The sequence below is a fragment of the Lynx canadensis genome, chromosome D1 (genome assembly GCF_007474595.2).
Source record: "Lynx canadensis isolate LIC74 chromosome D1, mLynCan4.pri.v2, whole genome shotgun sequence".
Taxonomy (NCBI): Eukaryota; Metazoa; Chordata; class Mammalia; order Carnivora; family Felidae; genus Lynx; species Lynx canadensis.
In genome coordinates, this window is record NC_044312.2 from 75721883 (window position 1) to 75740806 (window position 18924).

Consider the following 18924-nt stretch of genomic DNA (forward strand, 5'->3'; position numbering starts at 1 on the left):
CCTAACCTTGGAACTCCTTCTCTCTATTAATGCCCGTTTGCATTGTTCCTTGGAAAGCATTCTGGTGTAACGCTGGTGTGGAGCCTTGTATTTCGGAGTGTCCATCTTTTGCCCCAAGAGTAAGGGAGATTGGGCTGGTATCTTAGGGGAGAAAGCCTGCAGAATTCCTTGACTAATTCTGTCTTGGATGTATTTATAATAGCATACTGCCATTGCACTCTGCCAAAGAGCTGTTAGCTGTGGACAGTGACCTCTTGTAAGAATAAGATTTGCCCCCTTGTAAAGTGTTTATAATCTCTCTGTGAAATTTCATATGCCCTTGAAAGAAGGGAGAAAGTTTTCTGCGGCCAGTTTTGTGCTTTCTTATAGCCATATATGGTACAAGATAGAGAAATGGCTTGACCAATTAAAACAAAAGCTTTCTCCTGAAGCCTGTTGCGTGGGATTTCAAACAAATAGTTCAAGAGAGAGGAAGGGGGTGTTTTGAGGGTGATGTGCCTTCAAGAAATGAAAGATAAAGAATAGGAACCCTTTTTATTTTTAAAGGTATTTTCCTTCAGATGCCAGCAAATGATTCGTCTCCTTACCCAGCCGAGTTGGGAGGGTTTTAAAAATATGCATAGGACACCTTTTGATGTGTGACGTGTATGGGGGAGGGAGAGAGAGATTTTACGAACTCTCTTTTTTAGGCGTTACTACGGGGGTGCCTGGGTGGCTCAGTCGGTTAAGCATCCGACTCTTAGTCTCGGCTCGGGTCAGCATCCCACGGTTCGTGAGTTCAAGCCCCATGTCGTGCAGAGCCTGCTTGGGAGTCTCTCTCTCTCTCTCTCTCTCTCTGTCTCTCTCTCTCTCTCTCTCTCTCTCTGTCTCTCTCTCTCTGTCCCTCCCTGTGCAGGCGCTTTCACTTTCTCTCCCTCCCTCTCTCTCAAGTAAAACTTTTAAGTTGTTTTTTTTTTTTTTAAAGACCTTACTGCAAAGTCCTTATGTCGATAAGGCCAACTGCATACTAATATTTCCAGTAAGCCAACCTTCGTGTAGCTTTACCAGTTTTTCACAGCCTTAAAGTGGGATTAGAAAACGTGTCTTGTAAAACTTCAGACCATGTAGTGAACACTGGGTAGGAAAGCGCACTTCGTGATTTTCCTTGACTGCTGTTTCACTGCCAGGAGAGAAACGGATGATCTCATTACCCATCTCTTCACTCCATTTTATCTGAAAGGAGCCACTGAAGAAAAAGAATTACCTTGTCATGTATTAAAAAGAAACACAACTGTAATTGCTGCAGCTGTCGAGGGCCCCTTTTTTCCAAAACTTCCTCCGGGGTGAAAAAGTCAGTGAGGAAGACCGGGAACCCCCGCAGCTCACACAGTGAAGAGCTGCCTTCAGTCTAATGGGAAATGCACTTGTACATTCCGTACATTTCTTTCTGGCCACACCCTTACAGGATACCGGAGTTTTTGGACATGACCCTTTCGGGGACCTGTTGCAGCAAAATTTCCACCACAAGTAGAAGGAAAAGCACTAAAAGCACCACCACAGCTTCTAGTCTTTTCAGTTCACTTAGCTTTAAAGGGAACTGGCATCATCAGCCGAGAGGCTGAAGCCCGGCACACCTGATTTTAATTTCGAGCCATGTGGAGGGATCGAGCGTGGGTAGTAGGTTTTATTTGTTTGTTGGTTTTTCCACCAGCCATTCTGGGCACCTATCAGTGCATCAGCCATTCTTGTACGTAAGGGAAATGCGGCTGCTATAACCCCAATACAGGCCAGGAAAGGTCAGGGACCCCAGAGAAGCCTCAAGTCAAAAGTGATGGCCTCTGTGTGGGGGTTCTGGAGGTTTCCTGGAATGGAAGGTAAAATGGAAGGTCTGGAACATAAACGGGGGGCTAATGTTGGGTATGGTGGGGGAGCAGGGAAGAGGGCAGTGAGGCACCCCGTTCAGAGCAAACATCTTGGCCAGAGAGCTGGTGACAGCCAGTTGAGGGAGGAGGAATTCAAGTGATGTAGTTTGCTTGTCTACTAGGGTCTGTTAAAAGGATCGCTGTTCCTTTGACGCAGAAATTGTTTTCTCAGTCTGGAGTAAAATAATACTAATAAAGTAATATGCTGACTACATAATCTCATGTGATTAGTTAACCATCACACTAACAGAAGCTTTTTCTTTAATTTAGCAAATATTCATTGAGCCCTTTGGGGTGTGGCAGTCCTGTGGTAGGAGCTGGGAGTAAGGTATAGGCCACGACGGTCAGAATTCTGTGTCACTCGCGGCCAAATACAATCTGATTTTTTTCATTGTGGTAAAATAGGTCTAATATGATAATTACCATTTGAACCATTTTAAAACATACGGTTCCATGACATTAAGTACATTCACCTTGCAGTTGCGGACGTTACCGCCGTCTCCAGATGGCATCTTCCCGAACTGAAACTGTCCTCGTTGTTGCCCCCTCCCCTCAGCTCCTGGCAGTCATCCTTCTGTGAATTTGCCCACTCTGGGGACCTCTTCTAAGTGGAACCGCACAGTCTTTGTCCTTTCATGGCTGGCTCATTCCACTCGGCATAATGTCTTCGAGGTTCATCCATGCTGTACTATGTGTCAGAACGTTATTCCCTTTGAAGACTGAAATGATATTTCATTGTATGTACATACCGTGTTTCGTTTATCTGTGTACTTATCCAAACGATATCCATTGTTTATCCACCGACGGACACTCAGCTTGCTTCTGCCTTTTGGCTATTGTTTTTTTGTTTTGTTTTGTTTTTTTAATTTTTTTTTTTTGTTAACGTTCACTTATTTTTGAGACAGAGAGAGAGACAGAGCATGAACGGGGGAGGGTCAGAGAGAGGGAGACACAGAATCTGAAACAGGCTCCAGGCTCTGAGCTGTCAGCACAGAGCCCGACGCGGGGCTTGAATTCACGGTCTGCAAGATCATGACCTGAGCCGAAGTCGGCCGCTTAACCGACTGAGCCACCCAGGCGCCCCTGGCTATTGTGCATAAGACTGCTGTGAGCATAAGTGCACAAATATCTGCTCAAGTCCCTGCCTTCACTTCTTTTGGATATATACCTAGAAATGGAATTGCTGGATCATAGTTTAGGTTTAAATTTTTTGAGGAACTCCCGTTTTGTTTTCCACAATGGCTCTATCTTACATTCTCATGGTAGTTTACAAGCGATCTAATTTCTCCACGTCTTCCACAAAGACTTATTTTCTGGGGTTTTTTTTGGTTTTTTTGTTTTGTTTTTTGAGGGGGAGGGGGTTTGGTTTTTTTTTTTAAATAATAGCTATCCTAGGGACACCTGGGTGGCTCAGTCGGTTAAGCGTCCAACTTCGGCTTATCATGATCTCACAGTTTGTGGGATTGAGCCCCGCGTCGGACTCTGTGCTGACAGCTCTGAGCCCGGAGCCTGCTACGGATTCTGTGTCTCCCTTCCTGTCTGCTCCTCCCCCGCTTGCACTTTGTCTCTTCCTCTCAAAAATAAATAAAAACACAAAAAAAATTGATAATAGCTATCCTAATGGGTATGAAGTGGTATCTTATTGTAGTTTCAATTTGCATTCTCATGATTAATGATATTGAACATCTTTCCATGTGTGCATCGGCCATTTGTGTATCTTCTTTGGAGAAATGTCCATTTGCCCATTTTTCCGTCGGATTGTTGTATCGCTGTTTGTAAGTTATAGGAGTGCTTTATTATTCTGGCCACCAATTCCTTATCAGATAGCTGACTTGCAAGTATTTTCTCCCTTTCTGTAGATTGCCTTTTCACTCTGTGAACAGTGTCCTTTGATGCACTAAAGTTTTTCATTTTGATGAAATCCAACTTACCTGGCTTCTCTTTTTTTTTTGCCTGTGCTTTTAGGGTCATATCCAAAAAGTCATTGCAAATCCAGTGTCCTTAAGCTTTCTTTTTTTTTTTTTTTTAATTTTTTTTTCAACGTTTTTTACTTATTTTTGGGACAGAGAGAGACAGAGCATGAACGGGGGAGGGGCAGAGAGAGAGGGAGACACAGAATCGGAAACAGGCTCCAGGCTCCGAGCCATCAGCCCAGAGCCCGACGCGGGGCTCGAACTCACAGACGGCGAGATCGTGACCTGGCTGATGTCGGACGCTTAACCGACTTGCGCCACCCAGGCGCCCCTAAGCTTTCTTCTAAGAGTTATCATTTAGCTCTTGCATGTAGGTCTTTGAGCCATTTTGGGTTAATTTTTTTATATGGTATACGATAAGAATCCAACTTGATTTTTTTTTTTTTTTTGCATGTGGATATTGTTTGTCCAGCGCCGTTTGTTAAAAAGGCCACCCTGACTTTATTGAACAGTATTAAAGACCATTGGACCACAGACACAAAGGTTTATTTGTGGGCTCTCCAGTCTAATCCATTGGTCCATTTGTCCTTAGGCCAGTACCACACCAATTTGATTACTGTAGCTTTGTAATAAGTTTAGAAATCAGAAACTCTGAGACCTCAAACTTTGTTCTTTTGTAAGATTATTTCGGCCATTTGGAGTCCTTTAAGATTCTATATGAATTTTAGGATGTGTTGTTCTCTTTCTGCAAAAGTCATCATTGGGATTTTGATAGGGATTAACAGAGCTTTGTAAAAAACGTTTGTTTAGGTAGATCATCATCCTTATTCTAACTTGGATGTTCTCAGAGCCTCTGAAATTGCAGACACAAGAAGGTTCTTAGAAAGTATGGGTCCCAAACCCAGCTCCATGCCCTGGCACTTTCCTGCCCACTTTCCTTGGTGGTTCTTATACCCCCTTCTCTCTCTTTCTATACATGCAATGATCCTCCCTAAGAAGGATCAGAGAGAAAACTATGTTTAAGCCCACACTCTTAAGATTAGACATTGATCACAGCAGTGCAGAGAATGCTCCCTGGCCAGGTTTAAGGAATCCTCCAGAACTATTTAGCAGATCGAGCGAGGTTCCTGTGCCCCTCTGTGATGTGGTGGGTAACAGAGTTGTCGAGAAATTGACCTGAGCAACTCTGAAAACCGTCTCCAGCCTGTGTGGCTAGAGTCCATGTACTTCCAAACACACACGCACGCACGCACAAAACAGGTTTCAGTTATCCTAACAAATTTGAATGCTCAAGATTGACACCTTGACAAATTGTAGGAAATTGCAAACATTTTCCCAGACCCAATTATCAGGTCTTTTCCTGAAGACTACTGAGAGGATTTAGGTGGGGAAATGTCCCCAGGGCAGGTCTAAAATCACAATGGGGGTGACAGGAGCTGGGATCAGCCAGCCTAGAACATGCTCCCTGGGTGCCTGCTGGCATCAGGATCAGACCACCAATGTCCCCCTAACTGGGAGGCTGGGGACAGAAGGGACTGGCGGCCAGTGTTGGCCCTGTCGGAGGGAGAGAGGAAGAAATGCTTATTTATCTGCCTTAGACAGTATTTTCATTTAGAAAGTATTTTGGTTACTGTCAGGGAAGGTTAAGGCTGGTTGCCAGAAAAACCAAACTACTTTCCCCCTCCCTCCAGGAGGATTAATGTTCTCTGTAAACCCTGAAAAAAAAGCAAAAAAGCCCTTTCTCTTCTTCAAAGACATCCTGTCTGCACTGTTTCAAATGAGACTTTTCCTTCTTGTGGTGGTTTGTCAGTTGGTGGTGGGTGAACCTTGGAAGCTGGTCTTTTAGAACTGAGCTGCTGAGGCTTCAGGGCACAGTCCCCTCGAGGGTCATAAAATCTGTTCAAGGGCTCAGGGATAGGCGTTTAAAAAATGGATTAGGGTAGAATAGATCAGAGTCTATTGCATATAATAGTATGTCTTGATATTTTTCAGTTTTGCATATGGACATTTGGATGTTTACGGGGGGTGATGTAATGTGTCATTCTTACTGGTCAGTAGTCCAGACTTGGAAAGCCGTTAGTTTTTAAATGGTCTTTGGCTAAACAAGGCCTGGTCATGGTGCCAGTGCTAGGCTAGCCACTCTCAGCAAAATTCTCTAAACGAATACACACAAAGAAATAAAACTCTAAAAGGTGGCCATTTCAGGTTAGCTTTAAACCTCGTCCTTATTTGGGCCTTCTGGTTTGATTTCTGTTTTGTTGATTATGTTTTCCAAAAGCGTGGACTTAACACAGGTAGGTATTTATAAAATATTTATTACAGATTTTATATATAAAATAAGCATTTCTTGATTTAATGGAGAAGTGTCTCCCCAGCTTCAGTCTTCCACAGACCTGTGTGAGTTTTGCCAAATCTGTGAACCAAATCTGTGTGTTTTTGTTTCTTGTTTTCCTTAAATCGGCTCCAGTTTTAAATGTATGTCTAATAATCATGAAACTGTTCATTTATATATGGGCTAGTTATCTGTTCTATTGCAATAAAATAAATATATGACTTTTAAAATATAAAAATACTCATCCATGTGCCATTGAAAATAGGCTCACCTACTACAGTGGCCCGCATACCATTAATTGCCAGAGAAATACTGATGTTCAGAACGTTCTTTTATGTTTTTCTCTTTCCTCCCTATTAGATTCCTTTACTCTAACAGAGGTGTGTATACATGAGAGCCGAAACTAGAGCTGTTCCTCATTAGGGAGCGAAGTGCTCTTAATTTTATAGACCTCTCCCCACCTTCCCTTCCCCAGGCTTGTTTTCATAGGATACCAGAATTTCTGAATTCACAAGTCCCTCATTCAAGGCTGACTGTCCCTTGACCCAGCCAGTTTTCACTGATGTCTACTAGTAAACATCCTAAGAGAGCTGTGGAGGGAGAATGTTTGAAGGTAAACACCTGTATGCCACAGCACAGAGTAATGATAGAACTGAGGGCTGCATTCTCTGGCCTCAGCCTCACTGGGCCTCTCGGAGACTCACTGAGATTTGAATGGAAGCAGAGTGGAAAAGACTCTAGAGAAACGGCTCATCCTTCTTACAAATGGGGCAACTGAGGCCCAGAGGGGCAAAATGTCACATCGTGGGTCACACTGTTGGTTGGTAACAAAGCTTAAAGCTTCACTCACCTACCCATATCTCTCTCATATTTACTTCACTGTCTCAGAAGCATGGTCAGGACAGTCTCATGCTGGGAATCATAAAATCCCGGCATTAGGAATGGCTGTTTTCCAAAGAAAGAAGAACAGGCCCTAAACAGCCAAGGCCACTGCTGTGAAACCTTCAGAATGATGGGAACATGGCAAAACCACTCGTGACCTGGAGCCCCCTTCACTATTAAGGGGATTTCTAGCCATGACATAAGTGCAAAGTATAGATTGTCTTATCCTCAGGTGATCTGGTGCCCTGCAGCCCTACTCAGGAAACTCGTGTTCTAGAAACCAAATTCAGATCATCTCTACAGTTAACAGCTGCAGTGAATAGCCTTGAAATGTCCCCATGATTCCATAACCAGAGGAGCCCACGCCACATGCTAAGTGGAAATTCTGGAGCTCCGAGTCCTGATAGTGTTTTTTGGTTTTGCCGGGAGTTTAGGCTAAAAACTTTTGACTCATGACTCATCAGAAGGCTGTGGCTCTGTTGCCTTAACTGTGAATTGCAAAAGTCAAAACTACCAACCTCCAATCTGATAGCCACATACCAAGGGTTTCCTATGCTCTGGCAGGCTGTCGGACACAAAGATGAGTCAGGGAGTGTGGACCAGTGGGCTAGCCAGCCAACCTAGAGCAGAAACATGGTGTGACAAGTCAGAGGTCATTGGCTCTGTGAAGGTTTCCCAAATGGGAGAGTTAATGGATCCCAACCCTTAGGTATCATGGTACCCTACACAGCCCTCTGTAGTCCTTTACATCGTTCTCTGCTCTGCTTGAGGCCTGTTGCCTCTTTGGACAGTGAGTTCCTAGTGGGTAGACCTTATTTTGTATTCCTCTGTATTCCCAGTGGCTAGAATATGTAGGTGGCCCTCTAAAATCCTTTTATGGGGAGATATGAGCAAAGTCCTCGGAAAATGCCATGTGACGCCAACCAAGTGGGTCAGTCAGCCTGAAGGTCTCGGCGTGACACGGAAGGCATTTGAGCAGGGGTTTAAATTTTTTTTTTTTCAACGTTTATTTATTTTTGGGACAGAGAGAGACAGAGCATGAACGGGGGAGGGGTAGAGAGAGAGGGAGACACAGAATCGGAAACAGGCTCCAGGCTCCGAGCCATCAGCCCAGAGCCTGACGCGGGGCTCGAACTCACGGACCGTGAGATCGTGACCTGGCTGAAGTCGGACGCTTAACCGACTGCGCCACCCAGGCGCCCCGAGCAGGGGTTTAAAAGACACGTGGAAGTTTCTGGGAGCGAGCTGTTTTGGCCCAGCGTGGTATGCGTCCTACCTACATCGTGCGAGCCCTTCCTCAGCCTCCCTCTTTCCCCCGCCCCTGGCCTGGCACCTTGGATCTGAAGGAGACAACATCTTTAGCTTAGTCTGCCCATTTCACTTAGATGAGCCCGGTGTCTGTTTCACTCTGGGTTAGTCCTTGGCTAGTCAGTTGTTGGTTGATTTCTACCTGTGTTTGTTAGTGTTAGAAATACACAGACCTGCTAGGTAGGAGCATTTGTCAAACCATTGCAAGCAAGCTCTCTTGAGGTTCTAAGGAATGTGTGGGAGCAGAGAAGTCCTACTGATCTGTGCACTTACACTCAGTGGAATGTGCCTAAGACTTCTTTAGGAAAGAGGGGCACACCTCTGAATATGATGCAGTTCTTGTGAGGATATTGTTACAACCTGCCCCAAAGACCCCCTTTTCTTTAGCTCTTATTTTCTAACAAATGATAAAATTTATCAGCCATGTTAGTTATCCGTTCCCCTGCTGGACTGTAAATTCTAAGAAGGCAGGGATTTTGTTTTGCATTGATGTATCCCAGGTGCCTAGAACAGCGTCTGACATACACATTGAATGAGCGAATATTGACATGAATGAATATATTGAGTGAACAAATGAATACTTTTGCCTCAGATCTGAACCCAGGTTAAGGGAAAGACAGTTGCCTTATGAGAAGTGGAACTCGGGATTGGAGGTCACCAGTATTTACTGCAGAGAGCCAGCCTCTGCACTATAGGCTGCCTCCTTTCCAGAGGCTGGGCTGTGCCCCAAAAAGGATGGCATGAACATACCTTAGCAACAGAAAAGTTGATGCCTAAAAAGCACTCCTACCATTTAAGTGCCTCTTGTTTAAATATATCCTTCACCAAAGGAGGTAGCTGTGATACAGTCCCAAGAGCACTGTATCAGGAGACCTGGGTTCAAGTCGCAGCTATGTCCATGCCTAGCTCTGTGGTTTAGGGTCCGTTACTAGCACTCCCATGAGCCGCGGTTTCCTCACTCATAAAAGGGGGATAGTGAGCCCCTCTTCACAATGTGCCTAGCTCCGTACCTCCTGATACCAGGAGACCCTCCATAAGCAGCGTCAGGCTGCTGGAGACCCTCTGAAAGGCCGGCAGTGTGGGTGGGTTCCCGAGCCTGTTTGCAAGCCGGTCTCCAGCTCTCCCCAGGAAAAGATCCAACAACGCCTCGTGAGTTTTGTTAGGGAGGATTGTGCAGCACCCCCCGCTCCAAACCCAAATCCCCAGTAAGTCAGGAAGATGTATGTGTTTTAAAACATTGGGAGGTCTGCTTTGGATCACCCTGGAGCTGTGGCTTCCCGGAGCAGCTGGGAGTGAGTGGAGGAAAGCCGTTCCTCTGTCGGGAGTTCTCCCGGCTCGGTGCTCATGTCCCACACAGGGGCTGCCTGCACTCGGCTTTGGCGGCCGTTGACTTTTAAATCATAAAAAGCCGCTCTATACACAGTTTACTCTGTTGCTAGAAGGCAGCGGAACATAGGTATTAAAAAAAAAAAAAAATGGGCAGAAGAAGCAGCCGTTAATCCCGCCAGGCTTCTGGGCACTGGAGCAGTTGCGGATGACAAAAGTTAATTAGAAACATGAGCAGTTTAACTGAAAACACTTGTGACAATTGGAAGGGCAGCCTCTCCGGTCAGAGAATTTTTCCTAGGGAACCGTTGTGGGAGAAAGTGGCTGCCGCTAGGTAAGTCGTGTTGTGGTGACTTTGCAGACACGGACGTGCTCTTCGGGGGCTGAAGGGCCGCATCCTCTCCGTTCTGTGCACCGGGCTGTGTGGGGTGTGGGTGGCACGGCGCCGGGCTCAGCCGTGACATGCCTTCCCGGCCACTTTCTGTCTGACAGCTGCCCCTGTGTGGGCGATAGAGCTGCTTGGTTCTGAGTGCTCGTGGAGGAGGGCATCCCTGATCTCGTTTCCGTGGTACGGGCCGCCTTGGCCAGCAGAACTCCAGCTTGGAACCCGCCCTTCTTAGAATCATTCTGATTCCACTTTGCAAATATCTTGAGGCGTTTCTGAGAAGAGAGTCTGGCTGGGGAAATACACCCTAAGCGCCAAAGGGGAGACCTTGACTTTCAGATAACCTGTGTGTTTTCATGCCTACAGTAAATTGATGTGCAGTTTATACTCTTAAGCTAAAAAATCTTTTTTAAGTCTTGCCTGAATCGTGCTGGTACCGCTTTCAAAATGTCAACATAGGAACAAGCGTCTATGCTTTGATAGGACTTAGCAACTTCCTTGGGTAATTATTCTTCTGTAAAGATTATGCTTGGTTTCTCTTTCTTTTTTGTTCCGTTTTAATGTCTCTCCTACATTTTCTTAAAGGCGGCTAATTTTCAATTATTTCGCATTAACCGGGAAATTGGGTTGTGGGTTGAATAATTCAAAAACAGTATGTGTTTCCTACATCTTTCGTGGTGTAGGTTTTTGGTTTTTTACCAGAAACGCATGCTTAATTGTGCTTTGCACATGTTGATATTAAGATCAGTGTGCATTTGCACAGCAGATACCAGGATAGGACGGGAAATGTGAACTGTGTGTGATGGAGAGCAGGAGGAAGTCAAGGTGGGATTTAAAAACTTAACCACAACGCCTGGGTGGCTCAGTCGGTTAAGCGGCCGACTTCGGCTCAGGTCATGATCTCGCAGTCAGTGAGTTCGAGCCCCGCGTCGGGCTCTGGGCTGACAGCTCAGAGCCTGGAGCCTGTTTTGGATTCTGTGTCTCCCTCTCTCTGACCCTTCCCCGTTCATGCTCTGTCTCTCTCTGTCTCAAAAATAAATAAACATTAAAAAAAAAATTAAAAAAAAAAACTTAACCATGGGTTGGGGGGGCCTTGGGTGGCTCAGTCAGTTAAGCGTCTGACTTCGGCTCAGGTCACAATCTCACGATTCGTGAGCTCGAGCCCCACGCCGGACTTTGTGCTGACAGCCCAGGGCCTGGAGCCTGCTTCGGATTCTGTGTCTCCCTCCCCTCAGCTCCTCCCCTGCTCAGACTCTGTCTCTGTCTCAAAATAAATAAAGATTAAAAAAACAAAGAACAACTTAACCACGGGTAAGGCACGGGAGGGTGGTGGAGCTATCTGAGTGTTTGGGTTGAGAGTGATGAGCTGTGGAACCATGGCCCACCCTCCCTGGCCGTCAGCACAGGTCCATAGGTGTAATTCGGGTTTCCTTCTCTTCCCTGTCTCTGCAGAGCCATTGGCGAGCCCAGCCTCCTCCCACCCCGGAATGAGTGAAAATGCACCTGTTCCTCTGGAAAGTGGCAGCAGCCCCTCCCCTGCTAACAGCGGCGCCTCCTCGGCCATCCCCCAGCCCGGTGCTGCCTCCAAGCCCTGGCGCAGCAAGTCGGTCAGCGTGAAGCACAGTGCCACGCCGTCCATGCTCTCGGTCAAGCAGCCCGTGCCCGAGGCCCCCAGGCCCAGCCCCGAAGCCATGAAGCCAGCCCCCAACAGTCAGAGGTCCATGCTGGAAAAACTAAAGCTTTTCAACAGCAAAGGGGGTTCCAAGGCAGGCGAGGGCCCGGGGTCGCGGGACACGAGCTGTGAGCGGCTCGAGATTCTACCCAGCTTTGAAGAGAGCGAAGAGACGGAAGCCACCAGTCGCTCGCTGTCCACGACGGGTCCCGCTTCCAACAGCCCCAAGATCGCCCTCAAGGGCATCGCCCAGAGAACTTTTAGCCGGGCGCTGACCACCAAGAAGAGTTCCCCGAAAGGCAACGAGAAGGAAAAGGAGAAACAACAGCGGGAGAAGGAAAAGGAGAAAAGCAAGGACCTCGCCAAGAGAGCCTCTGTGACAGAAAGGCCGGACCTCAAAGAGGGGCCGAAAGAAGACCCCAGCGGGGCGGTGGTGACCGAGATGCCAAAAAAGTCCTCCAAGATCGCCAGCTTCATCCCCAAGGGGGGGAAGCTCAACAGTGCCAAGAAGGAGGCCACAGCCCCTTCCCACAGTGGAATACCAAAACCAGGAATGAAGAGCATGCCCGGGAAGTCCCCAAGTGCCCCTGCCCCTTCCAAGGAGGGGGAGCGGAGCCGGGGTGGGAAGCCGAGCTCGGGGCTCCCCCAGCAGAAGCCCCAGCTGGATGGCAGACACTCCAGTTCCTCCTCCAGCCTGGCGTCCTCAGAAGGAAGAGGCCCTGGAGGGACCACCCTGAACCACAGCATCAGCAGCCAGACCGTCAGCGGGTCCGTCGGGACCACCCAGACCACAGGAAGCAATACCGTCAGTGTTCAGCTACCTCAGCCCCAGCAGCAATACAACCATCCCAACACTGCCACCGTCGCGCCTTTCCTGTACAGGTAGGTGCGGCCGCCCGTCCGCCCTTGCTGGGCCGTGGGCAGAGGAGCCTTTCTGGTAGGTCCCAGGTCTTTGAGGGCAGGAACCCGGCCTGCCCTCCAGGAACATGAAAGCTGACAGCTAACGTACGCCTCGATAAGCTCCCAGTAGAGCCGTACACGTGTGCTTGAGGGAGCAACTAGTACAACACGGCTTGGGGGAGGGGGAGAGGAAGCTAAAGAGAGGAAGCAAAATTCGAGCTGACCCCAGGATGAGGAGGAGTTGGCCAGGCACGTGGGGACCCAGGGGCGTTTCAGGAGCAGACGCGGTAAGTGTGGTTTGGTATCACTCAGTGTGACCGGCCCCGACATCGGTCCTAACGTTTTCTGAACGTACCTTAAAAAATGAGAAACACAGACGTCACCTTGCTGAATGGGTGAGACCTCTTCTCACAGAGGCGTTCGTCTTGAGCTTCCAGATCCTCACGGCTGCTTACACATGGCACGTGTTAAGTATTTTTTCAGTCCTTGCTAGAATCTTTCTTCAAGAGAGCAGCATGAAAGGGCAAGGTAGTGATAGGAAGGGATCAGTTTTTTTTTTTTTTTTTAAGTTTATTTTGGGGGAGGGAGGGGCAGAGAGAGAGAGAGAGAGAGAGAGAGAAAATCCCAAGCAGGCTTTGCACTGACAGTGCATTGGGGAGACTGATGCAAGGCTTGAACTCACGAACCGTGAGATCGTGACCTGAGTTTAAATCAAGAGTTGGATGCTTCACTGACTAAGCCACCCAGGAGCCCCAGGGAGAGATCAGTTCTAGAAGAACAAAAGAATCAGGTTATATTGAGGAGACAAGCCTGGATGCTTGCTTGTCTGACTCCATTCTGTCCATTATCTGTCCCCCACACTCTCTCTCTCTAATGGCACATCCATAGGACTGCGGGAGACCACGTGGAGCCAGGTGCCGCTTGCTCTGTGTGCTTGTGGCCTGTGAGAGCCTCTCATTGCCCAGCCCGCACCACGCACCTTTGCAGGATGGAGGACATGGGCTCTGGGTGGTCCTTGGCCCACGTGGACAAGTCCTCTCCAGCAGATGGCAGCTGTGCTTTAAGGGACTCCCAGAGCTTTGCTCACAGTGCCCAGCCTAATCCTGTACTTGAGACGTGGAGTACATTTGGCCGTTCTGCACAGCAGAATGTTACTAATACCTCTGCATAGCAAAAGGGGCCTGATGAGTGAATGCCGTTATCTAGGCACTTACTTTACAGCTTCTTCCCTAAGTATGTATACATATACACTGCACACACACACACACACACACACACCCGGACGCCCGTAGGCATGGACGTACATTGACAGCCACGTCCAAGTATGGACACAAGTTCACATACGTATATAAAATGCTAGTGTGCATATGCACACATATATTTTCACACCTGTTCGCATGCAGACTCGTGCCCATACTTTCAGCTTCCTGTGTTTGTATGGTTCCCCCCGACGAAATGGACATCCCCTCTCTCCCTGCCTGAGTTGTGTTCTCGTAGGCTTTGTTACCATGCCTGCCAACAGCGAGTGGGAAGACTGGCCTGAGTGATTCAGAGTAAAGCCAGGCAGGTCCAGCCAGTGAGGCAAGGCCAGGCTTCTCTTTGTCCCATCCCTCCTTCTTTCTCTTCTGCTTACCCTCCCCCTCAGCAGGGGTCACACCCGGACTTTTTAATTGGGAGAAGGTCATCTTTTTATTACATCCAGTCATTAGCTCAGCTAACCATTGGAGAAGAGTGCCAGGGCTTTTAGATAATGACTCAGCATTCGTCTCCATGCAGGGCTTTTAATACAGTTGTTCTCTGAACCATGGAGGCAGCTGAATTGCTCCCCATGAAATTTTTATCATTCCAGTAACATTAATAGTCTTGAGGTAATACATATTCAAGCTACTGCTCCCAGAGTCTTGATTTGCATTTTCGAAATTAAAATATATGATGGTGTTTGGACACCATCCATTTCACTCCCTTTTTCTTTTTTTCTGGAATCATTTGAAAGATTGTAAAACATTTAACCTCTTTTAAAATTTCACGCTTCTCTGTGAGAGGAAAACTCTTAACGAAAGAGCAAATGTCTGACAAATACGAGAAATGAGAAAATGTCATGCGTATCTGTCAAGCTGTACTTGAATGTCCATGTTCACCCTGTGTGATGTCCCTCTGGCCCCTCTGATGTGCTTTTCCTTCTCAGGTGAGCCAAGATGGGAGTCAGGATGCCTGGGCTCTGTCTTTTATTAGCTTACAAATCCCTGGGTGGTCTGGGACCCTTCCCTGTGGGGACAGCTATGGAGCACATGCTACATATGTGCAGAGACCCTGCTAAGGCTTTTCATGCCTTCGCCCATAGAATCATCCCCGAGACTTCACAAGCTCGCTACTTTTGAGATCCCCGTTCCATAGGTGAGCAAACTGAGGCTCTGAGTGATTAAATAACTCACACCAAGTCCAGAGCTAATAGCTAGAAGAGCTAGTGTCTAAACCCAAGTCTAACTAGAGGGGCCAAGTTCTTAAGCGCCAAACAGTCATGGCTCTCTGAGTCAGTGCAGCTCCCTGAACCTCATTGTCTTCATCTATAGAGCAAGGAGATGAGATGAGATGAGATGAGATGAGATGAGATGAGATGAGATGAGATGAGAAGATTTTTTTTAAATGGGTTAGACTCCCCTTGTGCTCTAAAATTCTCTCTACTTACTGTAGAGAACTTGCCGTCTTCCCCTCCCCAGAACCTGTCAACATTGGCGATGTTACCAAGGCATAAAAGAAAGATAAGTCATCTTTTTGGATCACACTGAATGAATTATATTGAGAAGTGACACAGACATGTATCACTTCACACTTGACTGAATGCTTCTTGAGTCCTGTCACGTGATTTTTGTGGCAGCCAGGAGAGGTCACTGTTGCTAGCCCTGCTGTACACATGGGGGACCTGAGGGTCAGAGGTGTGAAGTGACTTCTCACATGTGCGTGGCTACCTGCAGCCAGCGAAATGTTCAGACTCCAAGTCTAATGCTCCTTCTAGGACCCAGCATCTTTCTAGACTTAAACATTTCTCGTTGATACATTCAGTACACCCTGCTTAAGGGCCCGCTCTACATGTGAAGTTGAACAGCTTGAGTTCTTACACGTCCATGTCAAAGAGCCAGTCTTTGCTTTCAGAGAGCTCTCTAGTTGAGGCAAGATTTATTAATTAGCTCGCATTGTAATACATCGGCATCAGGAGAATAAGAATGCTGTAGAAACGCACAGGTGGAGCGCTTAGCCAGCAGAGTCAGGGAAGGTTTCCCGGCCAAGATGACACGGGAACTGTGTGTTAAAGGCTGATTAGGAGCAAGAGAGGAATGAAGAGGAAAAGAGCCTTTAGGCACAGGTCACACTAACTACAAAGGCAAAACCCTTAAGGGCATGGTGTGCTCTAAGGAATGAAGACACAGGTGGAAAAGAAGACACGGCAGGGCTGTGTGTACAGGGCAGGGTGGCACAAGACAGGGCTGGAAATGAATACCCATGTGGGGCGTTGTCTACCACAGTTAGGACGTCAGACCTTACTCTATGGGCCACGGAAACCATCGGAGGCCTTTGATCAGAGGGTGATGTGATCGTATCGGTGTCGCAAAAACCAGTGGAGGATGGTGTGGGGAGTAGACTGGACCTACAGACAGTCTAGAATAGAGGCCACAGACTCAGATGCCTGATTCCAACCCAAAAGGTAATAGAAATGAGTGGCCAGGGGTAATGGGACCGTGGCAGAGGGAGTGCTAGACTGTCTAGAGGGAGCAGCCACCACTTGGCACCAGCAGGTGGCGCCCTGCAAGAAAGTCCATGTAGACTTTCTTGTTTTCACTGCAAGTGGAGAAACGGACGAGGCAGAAATCCAGATATTTCTTGTGAAATCTCCCAATTTTAAAACGTTGAAATGAATTCAAAAAGCTTCAAAATACTACACAGACCAATAAGAATCTACGGGCTGGTTCCGACACCTGGCTGCCGTTTGCAACCTCCAGGCTGGAAGCAGTGTTTACAAAGTGCTTATAGGTCAGAGATGATGAAAGCCTGGACTCCGGCCAGTGGGTCAAAAGGAGCAACACGAATCCAAAAATCCTCAAGGGGTGGGGACTGCAGGAATTTGGAATTGACGGCTTCATTAGGAGGGCGAAGGTGGGGAAGGATGGGTGACTTGAGGTTTCTCAGTACATCCCCCACGTTTAAGACAGTCCACGTTCCTGGCAAACACTTTTTTCATGGAGAGTGAAGTCTGGGTGAATGAGTTCAGGACGCTAATGAATTAATAACGCTACACCCAGGGTTACGCATCTGAGTGTAATTACACATTTGCACGCCACGCCTAGGTCAGCCGAGGTAGTTGTGGCAAGAACGCATTGCATGAAGCAGTGGCCTTGATTTGCTGGACAAATAAAGGCACAGAGAAGGTTTGGGGAAGTACAGATTTCAAAGTGTTGAAATAATGATCGATGAGACCTTTCATCTCCGAAGATCTGAGCTCTGAATCCGAGACGTAGAGGGCCAACACACCTGCTTGGCACCCACTCCTGACCGGTTTTGTAGTCACCTTTCCAGAGAGAGCCATGACAGGAGGATTTGGGGAGGGCCACGGGGCTGTCAGTGGAGTCATCTTTATGCTTGACTTTCTGGTATTGCTGAGTACTTAGAAGTTGCTCTTTGGCGGAGGTTAAGTGATCCAAACCACTCAGTACTCTCCAGCCTTTTTCTGGCCAGACCTAGCTCCCTGATAGGGATTTGGAGAAGCATTCCCCAGTGAGGGATTGCAGACCCTCTGTTTGGGCAACGAATATTTCATCTTTTACAGTTCACTGGCTCTCTCCGTTTCTAGGACATTGCTCCACGTGTGCTGATGAATTATTTAGAGTCAGTCTGCTGGTCTGCTCTGTTCTAAAGCGTCTCGTTGAAGGGGGTGATGGCGTGTGCTGTGGTCAGACCACAGTGGTCCAGATGTGGTAGCTACTGCTCGTGACAAGTGTGTCTGCTTTGGTTTGTGTGTGAAGGTCCCAGACAGACACCGAAGGGAATGTTACTGCTGAATCCAGCTCCGCGGGCGTGAGCATGGAACCCACCCACTACACTAAGAGTGGACAGCCTGCTCTGGAGGAGCTCACTGGTGAGTATGGAGCCCCAGAAAGTCTGTGTCTGCTGCCGATGAGACCTCCCATATGACCACCCGGCCTGATTGGAGTCGCCTTACTATTGCACTGACGGATAACCTAAACAAAGTTACTAGTGTTATTTTTTGTTTTCCGTCTTCTCTTTCTTCCCTGTCCTCTCTCGAACAGTCTACTCCCTTGTCCCCAGAAGTATAAGTAAATCTCTTGCTTACTGGCAAATCCTGTTTTAATACATGTTCCATTTCATTCATGTAGCAGACCTGGGCTGCTCTGACACTTAACTTTGAATCTCCTTGATCACTCTTCAGATAAAGTCACTTTCGAACAAGATCTGGAACTATCATATCTTGCCTTTTTTTTTTTTTTTCCTTTCCTGTATGGAAGCACTGATTGAAAATGCATTCTTGTCATCCTGCATTAATTGGAAAGGAGAACACAGCATGCTTCTTTTACCAAAAATAAACATTTGGTAAAAAAAAAAATATGTTTTTTTGACCAAAAAAATAAACATATCTAAATTTTATTTAAGTTTAACCTAGATGATGATGATTAAAGGGCTATTATGTTACATGAAAACATAAAATCCACAGTTGCCATGTAGTTAATTCCACGGGTATTGATTTATTAAGGTTATAAACCTGTCACATCCTCAAAGGAGAAAAGTTAGCGTATGAGTCAGGATTCCTACTGCGCTGCATTCGGGGTTTATCACCACCTCTGTCTGTCTGCCCCGTTCCCCACTTCTGTGTCCTATGTTCCAGCAACTTCTAATCAGGGAAGTGAGTGGTAAACCACACATTTAGCAGTGGTTGTGTTATTCTTTGCATATCTTACCACTTCCAGGGTTGGCTTAAAAATCGAATCCATGTTTCAAGTCCGTTTATTAGGCTAAATATCCACGACCACACCGTTTTAATAGCCACATCACAGCTGTGGAGTTGGTCTGCAGCCCACGTGAGGGGATCATACCCATCTCACCATTAGCTCTGAGTATTAATTTCAGAGGATCTGAGCTATTTAACTATTTCCTTCTGGTTCTGCTGGCCGGGCACAGTGATGAGGCAGAGTTTTCAAGCCATTTAGAAGTGATCCATCTTGCAGTGGTTCAGGACCCCACATTTGGGATTGATTTTGTGCTTCCTTCCCTCCAAGCTTTGTACCTCCTTGCATATG

General features: G+C 47.1%; 1 protein-coding gene across 6 annotated transcripts in view; it reads left to right on the forward strand.

The window, feature by feature from the left end:
• Positions 1 to 18924, forward strand: part of NAV2 (neuron navigator 2) — a 397314-nt gene that overhangs the window by 214386 nt on the left and 164004 nt on the right. For all 6 annotated transcript variants that reach the window (XM_030331653.1, XM_030331654.1, XM_030331655.1 and 3 more), the window contains 2 exons: positions 11500 to 12601; positions 17635 to 17747. In XM_030331653.1, coding sequence (XP_030187513.1) covers positions 11500 to 12601; positions 17635 to 17747 — 1215 coding nt within the window. The remainder of the gene's footprint in view (positions 1 to 11499; positions 12602 to 17634; positions 17748 to 18924) is intronic.